This window comes from Poecilia formosa, unplaced genomic scaffold (genome assembly GCF_000485575.1).
Source record: "Poecilia formosa unplaced genomic scaffold, Poecilia_formosa-5.1.2 Scaffold7, whole genome shotgun sequence".
Classification (NCBI taxonomy): Eukaryota; Metazoa; Chordata; class Actinopteri; order Cyprinodontiformes; family Poeciliidae; genus Poecilia; species Poecilia formosa.
Window position 1 is genome coordinate 916,996 of NW_006799946.1, and position 12,430 is coordinate 929,425.

At 38.7% G+C, this 12,430-nt stretch overlaps 1 protein-coding gene across 1 annotated transcript; it reads right to left on the reverse strand.

Annotated features, from left to right (window-relative positions):
• Nucleotides 1-3,833: 3,833 nt before the first annotated feature.
• On the reverse strand, nt 3,834-10,894 carry LOC103150780 (inward rectifier potassium channel 16-like). The gene is made up of 2 exons (XM_007570523.2): nt 10,800-10,894; nt 3,834-5,785 (listed from the first exon to the last, which is right to left on the reverse strand). The coding sequence occupies exon 2, from the start codon at nt 5,773-5,775 to the stop codon at nt 4,498-4,500; it is 1,278 nt and encodes a 425-aa protein (XP_007570585.1). The 5' UTR covers nt 5,776-5,785; nt 10,800-10,894; the 3' UTR covers nt 3,834-4,497.
• Between the last annotated feature and the right edge of the window lie 1,536 nt (nt 10,895-12,430).

Consider the following 12,430-nt stretch of genomic DNA (forward strand, 5'->3'; position numbering starts at 1 on the left):
CCTAAAATGTCTATGCAAATGTGCACCAACTACCACCAAATCCCATGGTGGCACACAGTGGTAGCAGCATCATGGTGAAGGGGAGTTTTTTTCAAGTTCATGGGTGAGTTAAAAACATGCAGGACAATATTTGAAGAAAACTTAAGAGATTGCAAGAGATGGCGGTTCACCTTCCAGCAGGATGGTCCTCAACACACATCCAGCCACAATGGTTAAAATGACTAAATTCAAAGTAGAATCCTGCATTGGAATGTCAGCCATCATCCTCGCCTACGGCCACATTAGATTCAATCCCCAAATCATTGAGTACAGAGCTGAATGTGTCAAGAAGGATAACAACAGAGATCTATGCTCTGTTGTTATGCTTGCAGTGAATTAAATTTTTGCAAGCTGTGCAAAAATGTTATCCTCAATGCAGGAAAGGAAACAGATAGACGTCCATATACAGTAGCAAAACATCCACCTCCTGTTTTCTTTTCTTTTTTTTTTCTTTTTTTTTTTTAGCAGCTGCAGTGTAAGCTTTAGAAATAAACACCGACCTTCTATATCTGCTCATCATATTCAGTTTGGTTGCAACACGGAGTCATGCAACCTCAAAGTGGCCAGACAAAAACAGGTTGTTTACAAAGTAAGTGCAGAACTATTTAAAGACAATCATGACTAATGATTCTTCTGTTATTTGGGAAAAAATATTTCCTTTCAGACTGAGGCCAGCTTCTTCAGCGCCTTAGCAGAGACCCAGCAGATGTGAACTGCTCGTTGCATCATTACTTGCTCTGGGAGGTCAGACAGACCTGGAAAACTGAAACACTGGTGTTCTGGCAGCATCAGATAGAAAGTCTTCGTTTAAAAAAAAAAAAAAAAAAAGCAAACCATGGCTCCGGACGATCATCCAAATGTGAAGTCACTCTTTATTTACAAGAAGGCGCAGCCAAGAAAACCAAGTGAGATTTAGTTTGTTTTATATGCTCAAAGTTTTGGTAATATTTGGCTCATTATTGTTTTATTGGTCATTTTGCTCCACATACTTCACGGCTGGTGAATTAGGTAATCTGATTCCCTACAGTTCTATGACTGAATATGAAAACATAGAACCTTGAGATTACAGAGCTCATAGGTCTACCGCAGTATTGCTCAAATTGTGATCACAGGACCAAATATATGGTCCGCGGGCTCCCCCTGGTGGCCCGCGAGTAAATGTAAATAACCGTTTATTTTCCGTGACATAAGCTCAAAGTGTGAGGCTACAAGTTGGCTTACCAAAGGACTGTGTTTGAAGATAATGGAGAAATGGCGTAAGACTGGGCCACTAAAAAGAAAACCTTAAGAAACCGGTGGAAAGTTTCTTTCCACCGGGCATGCAGACCCAGATCTGCATGCCCAGATCTGCATCTGGGCATGCAGATCTGGGTCTGTGGCTGTGTTGAATGCAATATGATGGTGACAGTGAATAGCTGCACCCCACCTTTTATTTTAGGTGCATCTTAACACCTAAAATACAATTATTTATGTCGGGCTATCTACTGGCTGAAAGAAAATATTTGTTTTTGCCAATGCAACATGAGTCAATTTTTCTTTTATTATCCTTCTAAAGTACAAGTAGCCCTAAAACATTATGAGTGCAAACACTTGTAGAAAATAACTTTTTTTTATTGGAAAGTTTAGGATCCATACTTTCAAAATGTGTAAATAACTCAAAGCGACTTGTTCCTGGTTTTATTGTGGCCACATTACAGAAAAGCCACCCTGAAGGAGAAAGACAGTGAGTTATTAAGAGACTTGTCATTTCAGGTTGTATGTTAAGATGTTGTGTTATTGCGGGCGCAATTTCAAGTGTTTGTTAAATGGAGCTGATAGCGAAAATTCAACCTGGAAGACTCCATCCCCTCCGTTCGCCCATCGGCGTTATGTTCATCTCCGACCTCAGCTCTGGACCTCACCTGGCGTGTCCAATCATCAATCAAGCTCCGCATAAAAGGATCCACACCCGAGCCGTCAGCCGCTTCCCAGCTGCGTTCGACCCACCACCGCCCCTTCTCCACCCACATCCTTCAGCTCTCCAGGATGGCACCCTTTCCAGACCTCCACCACCAGTGTCGGGCCCTGGGGGAGAGCATCCCTAATCGGTTATCGGGATGTTCATCGAGTTCACATCAAATCTCAGCTCAAATCAGTTGCCGGGGCCCGAGCGCCAAAGAACTGTTATTCGTTTCTGTCATTAAATCTTTTAATTGTTCCTTTTTCTTCGTCTGAGTCTTTCCAGATTGAAATGGAGTAAGTGGTCCTTGGCCTGAAAAAGATTGTGAAACAATGGTCTACGGTGTACTGAGGATGCTATTGCTGTTGGTCTTCACCTGTTTTGCGCTACCTGGAGGACCAGTCATTCATCTTAACTGACTTTAGTTCTACTTTTAACAGCACATGTATTGTGTTATGTGCATCTCCAGAGCTCCACCTGCACCTGTGGATACAGGACTTTGACTGACCAGACACATATGACCTTCAAACTCCCTCTGCCATCAGTGTCAGCATGATTCTCTTCAGGGCTTTTAGATCTTTAGACATATGGCTATGTTACAACCCAACTCTGCAGCACCATTGTCAAATTTGCAGTTGATGCTACTCTGGGGAGGATGAGTTCACCTACATATATGAAGTGGAACAGGTGGCTGCTCCATGAATAATAACACAAACCCAGACCGAGGAGCCCTTTTGTGGATTTCATGAAAGCATTCAACTGGTGGAGAGGGTGCTGAACTTCTGTTTCCCCGAGAGTCAATTTAATTCAGTTCTATTTATTTATATAGTGCCAATTTAAAACATACACTTGAATTCAGATACTTACATGCGCCGAATAAAAAGACACAGACACATTTTTTTTCCTCACTGTCTGAACATAAATCAGATGAAACTTTTTGATTATATTTATTTGGAACACCAATCTGTGGCTTTACTAGACTTTAGAAATAATTTCTGCATGAATACATAGTGCATGAGGTGAGCATGGCATCGCTACATGCACATGAACATGCATATGTGTTCATTATGTTGAGAAAAAGTAAAGATGTACTCAGGAGTACTTCTTCTTTTTTTTTTTTACAATCATAGTAAAATATTTTCACCAACAATATCTAAAATATCTGTTACAGTTTTAAATTCCCAGTTTATTACCATTTTGTTCACAAACATTACTGTTATTTCTAATCAATTCTAATGCAAAGCTTACGACTCTGATACGTCAATGTGTTGGATGAAAAGACGTAGTCTCATGAACCTCTGGGGAAGATTAAATTAATGTGTTAAATATGACATGATTTTGTCACTAAGCAGGTTCCTGTGTAACATCACAAGCTCTTTGCTGATGTTTTAAATGAATTATAAAAAATTTGCAAAACACAGATGAAGGTTGTGTCTAGTTGTTTGATGTTGGCATGGATTTTAAGCTCAGGGCGTCAGGAATTTAAATCAATCTTAGATGACTGCTGAGAATAAAGATGCAACCAAATAAACACGTATTTATCAAAACCGCTCACTCTAGAACGGTTTTGATGAACATTTTTAGAAACATTTTTTCTTAAAATGGCATGAATTGTAAAATAGTCTGAGACAAATCATCATCTATTTGTTGTTTTTGAAAATGTTTTAAAGTAAATCTGACCTTAGACAAGACACATAACTTAAAGTACAATTTCTATCTGCTCTGCTCCGTCTCACATGAACCTCATGATGTGAGCTCATCTGTTTATCTTCATTGAATGTTTTTCTTAACATGGCAAATTTGATTATCAATATTTATATTTTTAATATTTAATAACCACAAAGACACAGAGGCACATGAAGGCATTAACTTTAATTTTAGAGTCTGCTCTAAATTTTTTGGTTGACAACATTGATAGAGTAAATAAATGACAGATAAAATACGAGAAAACCAGCAACCCATTTTAAAATATACTCTGATTAAAAATATCAAATTTACACAGTAATTAAAGACCTGGTTGAGTCACTGATCTACATCCTGCATAATTTGAGAAACTTTGCACTCTAATGTTTTTCAAAGCAGTTTTAGGCATATGCGTGACAGAAAATATTTGTGTCAAAAACGTATTTAAAAAAAACTGATCGGTACCGAAACTAGTCCATGCTGAGTGTGCAGTTTGAAAGTCTAATGTTTATTCTCATTTTGTGTGTACGCTAATCTAAATAAATTTAAAAAAAGAAATAAATGAAACATGCCTGAATTCATTGTGCATTGTGCAGTGCGGTATCACAACTAGATTGGCTTTGTTGAAGAAGGAAAAGAAAAAGGAGAAGAAATGGTGTCAGTCACTAGAACCTCTGTAATTTTACCTCGCTTGGTGAAAATGATCTGCTCCACAAACATAATTTGGTTGAGTGATGAAATGTATTTTGAGCTTCTGGGATGTCTTAAGTTTTGCTGATGGCATTCTGTCACATACACACTGTCTGCAGTTGGTGTTGGGTGTATTGGTAACATTTTTATGTCTCCTGTTCTGTGATTGTGGGGTCTCTTGACACAGCCAAAGTTTCTTGATGTTGACTTTCGGCCTCCGTTGTTGGAAGATTTGGTTCTGGTTGGTTATCTTGCGTAAGCTCCACCGTTACTGTTGGGGCATTCAGACGATTCTCTTTATCACATTTCTGCGGCGATCGTGAAGATGGCCGTGGGGAACATCTGGGGGAATGTCTAGGAGAAGGTCGAGCATAAAGCCGAAGCTGCTTCTGCTCCTCCTTTTCGTTCTTCTTCTGCTCATACTCCTCAGCACTGACCACAGGTACCAGCACTTTAGCTGTGTTATTGAACAGGTTGTAATCCACCCTGTAGTGTTTCTTGCTCACCCTGATCATCTCCTGGAAAAGATGACCCCAGAGGATCTCATCTACTGTGTACGATGTCCGTGACTGATGCAGTATGCCAGAGGAGTCATCTGTATAGGTGAAGGACACCAATAGTTCAAAGTCTGCTTTTCGCAAATCTTCCAAACTCATCTTATACAATGGGCTTCCTGGTTCAATTCTGTGAGAAATTGTGGTCGGTGTGACCAAGATAATGTCCTTTTGCTGGATGGCCAGGTCTTCATAGGCAATATTGACTTCTCCGGTTGCGTGCACAGTGGTGTGGAGAATCTGAGCACAGGATGAGCCCTCCACCATGTGGTGCCTGCGGAAATCCCCAATCCTCCAGGAAAGACACAGATACCCGTCACGGAGGTTGATAACTGCACGGTTGCTGAAGCCAATTGTCTGCGCCCTCTTTCTGGCCGAAGCCATTTTGGCCACCACAATCCCGATGACAAAAGTGTCAATGAAGCAGCTGATGACATCCTGTATGGTGACGATGATGATGGCGATCATGCAGTTCTCAGACATTCCTCTGAAGCCATAACCAATGGTGGTTTGGGTTTCCAGAGAAAAGAGGAAAGCAGCCGTGAAGCTGCGCACCTCATATACACAAGGGTCATTATTGTGGTCTTTGATGTCTCCATGAGCCAAAGCAATGACGAAGAAGAGTATCCCAAAAAAGAGCCAGGAAAGGATGTAAGACGATGCAAAGATCAGGAACATCACCCTCCATCTGATCTCAACTAAGGTGGTAAAGATGTCATTGACAAAGAGCAGCCACTCTTCTGGGACATGCCGAAACACCACGCTACAACTGCCCTCTTTGCGTACGTAGCGTTGTTTCTTCGAGCGATGTCCATTTTCTGTCTTCACGCTGATGTCTTCAAAGGGGTTCACGGATAGATATTTAGGCATTTTTCAGAGTCTGTGAAGAATACAGAAAAGGGTGTGAATTTTTTTGCCTGACTTGCATCTAACATTGTAAGGCAAGTTTACTTACTACATATAGATCCAGTCATACAAAAGGTAAATCAAGGTATTTACAGGACATCACAGGAAGGACGGAAATGAAACAAGAAAACATAAGCATGAAAGCATTGTATAGGTGAACATTTGTTAGAAGACAAATATTAAAGGCATTGAAGAAGCAAATGTTTCAAACTGTTCATTACTCAATTTGTGATCAAAAAGTGTCTATAAAACAATAATCTTTCAAGTTCTGAGTTAAAGGAACCATCCATGTTTTTCCACATATCAGGTTTTCAGGGAGTTTTTTTTTTTTTTTTGCCAGAGTTAAGGAGCTTAGAACGTAAATACGGCCTTACATTTACAGTAGAAACATTAAAGTATGTATTTGTAATAGAGAGAAGTTTCCAGTCACTCACAATCACATAATTCACATACAGTAGGCTTTAAATCATTTATATTGGTTTGTGTGCAGTCATAGTCAGAGTTTAGAATATTATTAAAATACATTTTTTTCAGTAATTTAATTTGATACAGGTTTTCAGTTATTCTGATGATTTTCTGCTTACAGCTTTAAAAGGCCAATCAAATCAATAAAACAGCATCTTAATGATAAGTATGCTTAATACTTAAGTGATAAGTGAGCTTAATGATAAGTATGTTTAATACCTGATTAGATCCTGGGATGGGTGAATATCACAATAGATGAGGGGGAAAAAAGAGTAGTAGGAAAGATCCAAACAACTGAGTCTATGTGGAAATTTGCTAAAGCATTGATTGCATTAATTTTTATATCAACCTAAGAAAAAAAAGTGCAACAATAAGTCAATGTAGTAATGGAAAAATCAGTCAGTCAAGTTTATTTGTGAAGTTAGCTTTAGTGGTCTCTGTGTATTGTTTCCTGCATCATCGACTAAACACAATATTTAAAGATATTTGTGCCTTCTACAGTTTCATTTGCAAACTATCATCCAACAATCATGGTTGTTTGGCTTACAGCAGTGTAATTTGTTGGTTTGCAGTTTAACTGACCCCAAACCTTGTCAAAGTTAAAGTCAGAGTAATGTCATGACAGCCAGAGCAGTAAGACAGACGAGCTGTCTGATCTCTGACCCAAATTAGGCGTCTCCAAACGGGACATGGAATAAAGGTTTGTACCGGGTTTATGAGGCTACTGCTCTTGAAAACTACCATCGCTGGTTTCATCTGTATGATATTGCTAAATGTTTGCTCCAGGAACAGTTTATAACACTCTCTGGGTTGCAAAAGGAACAATACTTTCACAAAACTAGATCAATTTCCATAATACAAAGGCTACAAGTTAAAACTAAATGTGCTGACAGTTTTGTTGACAAGAAGAGCATCTGGCGGGGATAATTTGCTTCACTCAATTCATCCGCATGTTTTACTATCACATTTTTGTTTAGTTTTTTTCACCTCAAATTACTTTTATTTTCAAAACTGCAATCTGGAAATGTTTACTTGAGTAATTCTCCCTTTTCTTCCTGGTTGTACTTTAATAGGTTTGATCTTAATGGGGCAGTTGCCTGGAGATGACAAACTCATCATAACAGTTCATGTTTGGTTTGCTGCTCATTGCTTTTGCCAATAATCTCGCTTTTTGGTCTTAAAAAAAAAATCAAATGCATAAGAGATGATGATTTTAAAGCCGGTAATGTTTATGTCACAGTGGAAAATGAACAAACAGAAGTGGCCTCAGAATCCCACACGCTCCCTAAAATTTAGATGTATTTTATTTTATATGAATCAGACATTACAAAATTGTGTAATTCATAAATAAAGATCGCATGAACCTGATTAAATAAAACAGCGGATGTCTTTCATTAAAGACAATATAATTTGGATTACATAAAAATCCTGGCACATTTTATAATAATAAAAACATGGATGAAATTGGTTAATAAACATAAGTAAATAAATAAAACTTTTTAAATACAGTATTTCTGACATGCAAAGGTTGGCTGTCCAAAAGCAGCCATCCAAGAACCTTTTGTACTCTTTGGATAGAGGTCAGAAAGTTATCAGTTGCCCAATTTGAAAAATGCTAATGTAACCCCAGGACTAAATGGGTCAAATTGAGCAGAGGGAAAAGAAAATGTGGAAACTGGAATGGTGTCACGGTGCGATCATGGGCAGAGGAAGGATCAATCACAGCCAAACCACTGAGAGCATCCTCCACGCCCAAAACAAACACAGTTTGAATCACGGCTTATCTGACTGGGTGAACTGGGACTCCACTCTTTTCTGGCCACAGCCAACATTCACACTGCCAGAATTTGGAACTCGTTCCGTGAGGTCATGGAAATATATTCCAGTTGGTTTCCTATAATCCTATCCTAAATGTCCTGATATGTTTTAAAATGATCAGATTATCCACATGAAAACATGTAGAATCTGAGTTAATGTTTTCTGGAGTTTCAAACCAGCAGCTAGTGTTATTTCAGGCATTATCCATACTTATAAGTAGATAAAATATTGTACATTTATATTTAATTTATATTACCACAACGTGACAGTTTATAGCCGCTGAATGGAAGACTGCAATATCGACTGACTGACTGACCAAAACGGTTTAGCACCCCCCAAAAAAAAAACAAAAACAAAAAAAAACTAAATCTAATAATCTTATTTGGTTTTATTTTGATCCACATGCAGACAGTGATGGGTTGTGCACAGATTCGGACAGCTATGTAGTGCCCAGTGATCCTTTATGAAGATGTGGATCAATGGGAAGAAAAGTTTTCCAGTTTACAGTAAAAAACAACAAAAAAAAAACAACAAAAAAACAAGGGGAACTACATTTATTGTCTGCTTATGGATTCACAGCTGATGTTTCTGAGTTTTTTTGAGATTTAGAAAAAGTCTAGAAAACCCTGTCGCTGAATTCATCTTGGCCAACGTTATCTGCTGCGTAAATCATTGTTCAGCAGGTAGGATCTCATTCTTTGATTGAAATGAGCCGCTCCGTCACAGTTTGGTGCAGGCAATGTAAATGTTTTCTTTCTGTTTGTTTAGTGTCTGAAGGTTGTGTGGAGAGCTGCAGAACAGAAGCTCAAAGCAGATTTCCAAGAAATGCTGTGTTTGCACAAGGGTCATTTTAGTTTTCCTTTTCTGGTAATTTCTGCATATTTACACGTTTGTGCCAGCTGAGCTTTCCTGTTGAAGCATCAAGTCTATTTGTTTTACTACAGCAAATATTATAGGGAAACAGGGTGGTGGTGTTATTTCTTATTTCCTTCAGTAGCCTGCAGAAAAAGGGAATTTTGTTATGGTTATAAAACAAACAAGGTCATTTATATGTGTGATTTCTACATATATACACAACAGGATCTTAAACATTAAATCTGAAAATCTAAATTTTCCTAAGGCAAGCAACGAAGGAATTGCTGAAGAAAAGCCCAGTTGTAAGATAAACAGAAATAAACAGAAAAACTCAATTTCGAAGCAAATCACTTCAGCTTGGTTCAAAACCTCAGAGGAATTTCCACCGAATGTACCATGCAGAACAGTGACCTGTGAGGGCCGTCTGCTTCCCAACAATAAGAACATTTTGAACAAAGACAGGTTTTATTCCACATGTGTACAGACTGAACTGTTGTTACCACATCAACTGATGTATTTATGGAGATCAGGCTTGCAGCTAGCCTCTGTTTGTACTAAACACCACACTTGACAAGCGCTTACAGCACAAACACTTTATGACCTTTGGTATAAAGTTTCCGCTGTACTCCAAAGTGAAATAGCTTTTTTTTTTTCTTTTCTTTTTTTTTTCCCGGAGTGCTGCGTCTTTGTTTTTGACCACAACACTTTCTCAAAGTCTCCTTTTGTTTCCCAAAGTCAAACTGAATGTCTTGCATCCACAGTTTACTAAGAATTAGAAGATGAACTCTGGAAAGAACTTGAACAATTTGTCTTGTTTCCTTCGCTACTCGGGGCACTTACAACCCTATTACATGCTCACTTATTCCAAATGACACCGTGCCACCCTCATGTGGTTCACTGGGACAGAACCGAGTACACAAGCGGCAGGTCGCAGCTTTGCCCGAGGCTCTCTGCCACCTCCGATGACCTTCAGAGCCTCAATGCGAGTGTGCCGTTTCACCTGAAGCTCTGCCACCAGATGAACTACGGACGTCTAAGGCTTGTTAGCTGAGCACTGAAAAGTCCTGGGGCAGAGGTATTTTTAATAAGGGTTAAAGGTCGGCAGACCGGAGTGTTTTGATTATATTTTGGAAGTGTGTTCCTGGGAGTTAATGGTTTATCCAAGCTTCAAAGTACCAAGTGACCAGAATTCTACTTGTGCCATCAGAAAGACTTCAGCTTTGCATTCACAGTTTCAGAGTCTAACTTTTTTGAACGTGCTTGGAACTTATTTTCACTGCACACCTGCCTCTAAATCTATTCCACATCGGTTTTATTTCTATTTCTATTTTCATTTCCTATCAGAAATGATATGTCAATAGACTAACTTTTTTTTTTTTTTTTTACTATACCTTGTCACGTTTCCACATGTTCAGGACTCTTCTTAAATCTTTTTTTTTTTTTTTTTTTTTTAAATCAAAGCACATCATAAAGACCATTTCTGCAAACATCTATATGCTTTTCATGAATGCAACCTGAAGCTATTTTAAACTTTTTTTTCCAAGATCATATTGCTCAGTATAACATGTTCACATGAGCTGTACTTATCACCCTGACCACATCCCATATTGTTTTGTGTTCCTGCTGTTAATACAGTAGCTCAGATTACTGATTGTTCAGCTCATTTGTTGTGTCTGAATTTTTTTCACCCCAATGACCACATTCAAACTAGTGATATTTGTTGGTGCACGCAAATATGTAAACGTCTTTACGTGACACTTTGCATTCCGTCTCGCCTCAGTTATTTTTTCTTAACATACAAAGCCGCACAAATTTCTCAAAAACGAGAGATATCCGGCATAATTTCTTACCGTGTTGCACAGGGAAATTCTCAGCCGGCTGCAGGACTCTGTGTCCCAGGTTCCAGAGGTTCTCAGCGCAGTCACCTGGAGGAATGAGCCGCCTCACACGTCACAGCAAAACTAAAGATTAACACCTCCCTTCAGCATCACATGGTGTCTGTCAAGCAGGTGTCAGTCAGTGTGTGTGTGTGTGTGTGTGTGTGTGTGTGTGTGTGTGCGCGCGTATAAATGTCAGGCTGCGGGAATGCATGTTGTGGGTCTGTGTGCGTGCCGACTCATCTTGTCAAAAGACCTTTGTAATATGACGTGTTTGTAATTTGAATCTATTCCATATGACAGTAATCTGACCAATTTATGCACGCAACAATGAGATGGGAGGTTGACGTGAATAAACTTTGAGATTAAAATTCAAAAACTGCTATTTGATCTGGTCTGTGCTGGCTATACTATATATACATTAGTCCCATAACATCATATTAACCAGCTCTGTCATAAAAGCAGCCAGACCCTGAGAATAATGCATGAGTTACACCTTCATTCACACCAGATAAACTGACTGACTTTGCCCTGCTTTTTGTGTCTTTGCCTTCATAGAAATCCCTAATTCCCTGCCTGAAACTCCTTAGAGAGGTCAACACTCATATCTGCCCTCTTACCTTCAAACCGCTGTGCAACAAAACTCTTATTGTCCCAAACATAAAGCCTTACTGCAGTTTCTAACCTGAAACTCTGTTTGTTGCCGCAGGAGGAGACTCAGACTCAGGAGTCCGACTTATTGTGACTCAGCACTTTCTCACGGATCCACGAGCCGATCTGGGACAATTGAAACAGGAGATGGAGAACTGAAGGCCTGGACATGTTCTCTGGTCCATGTGTGAGAAGATGACAATGTACAGAAGCTTGTGCTCGTACAGGAATTATTGTAGCTGTTGGTCCTTGTTGATTCCTATGTAATAAGTTGTCAAAATGGTAAGTTTTCACAAAGTATTTCCTCTAAGTCGTTACTCGAGTGTTGAGATAAGCGTTTGAGTTGTTCTCCTTCGTCTACTGTGTCTTTGGATTTAATTATTGAATGGTGATCTTAAGTACAGCTGAAAACCAGAAAAGTAACAAGCCAAGGTCTGTATTTTTATTTATTTCTGTGCAGCTCAAGTAAGCTGAACTCTGTGTCCCTACTATATACCTGTTAAATCAGCCTAACAGTTTAGGATCGGTTAGAATTACATAAATCATTCAAATTAGCTTACCAGAATGATATGTTTTTGTTGAGCATTTTTTTTTGTGTGCCTTTACTCAAAGACAAAAAACTTACTAACATTTCCTTTGTGTTGGGTAACTTTGCTTTTTACCTCTGCCCATTCATTTTCTTTCAGACTGAAATCAGAACTTTGTCAGTCCAACTCCAGTCTTGCAATAATTAACATTTTTACTCTAAATAATTAATTATGACTAATTTCTTAGTTTAATCTGACCAAAGGACAGCATATTTATAAAACATGATCTGCTTGATTACTTCTGAAACAAGGCTGGAACTGATAGATAATTTTCAAGGCCCAATACCATTGTGAAATTGTTAGTTTCAATAGTCTTTTGCTGTTAATAAATTAATTTAAAACAGGTTTTATATTAATTCAGGCATT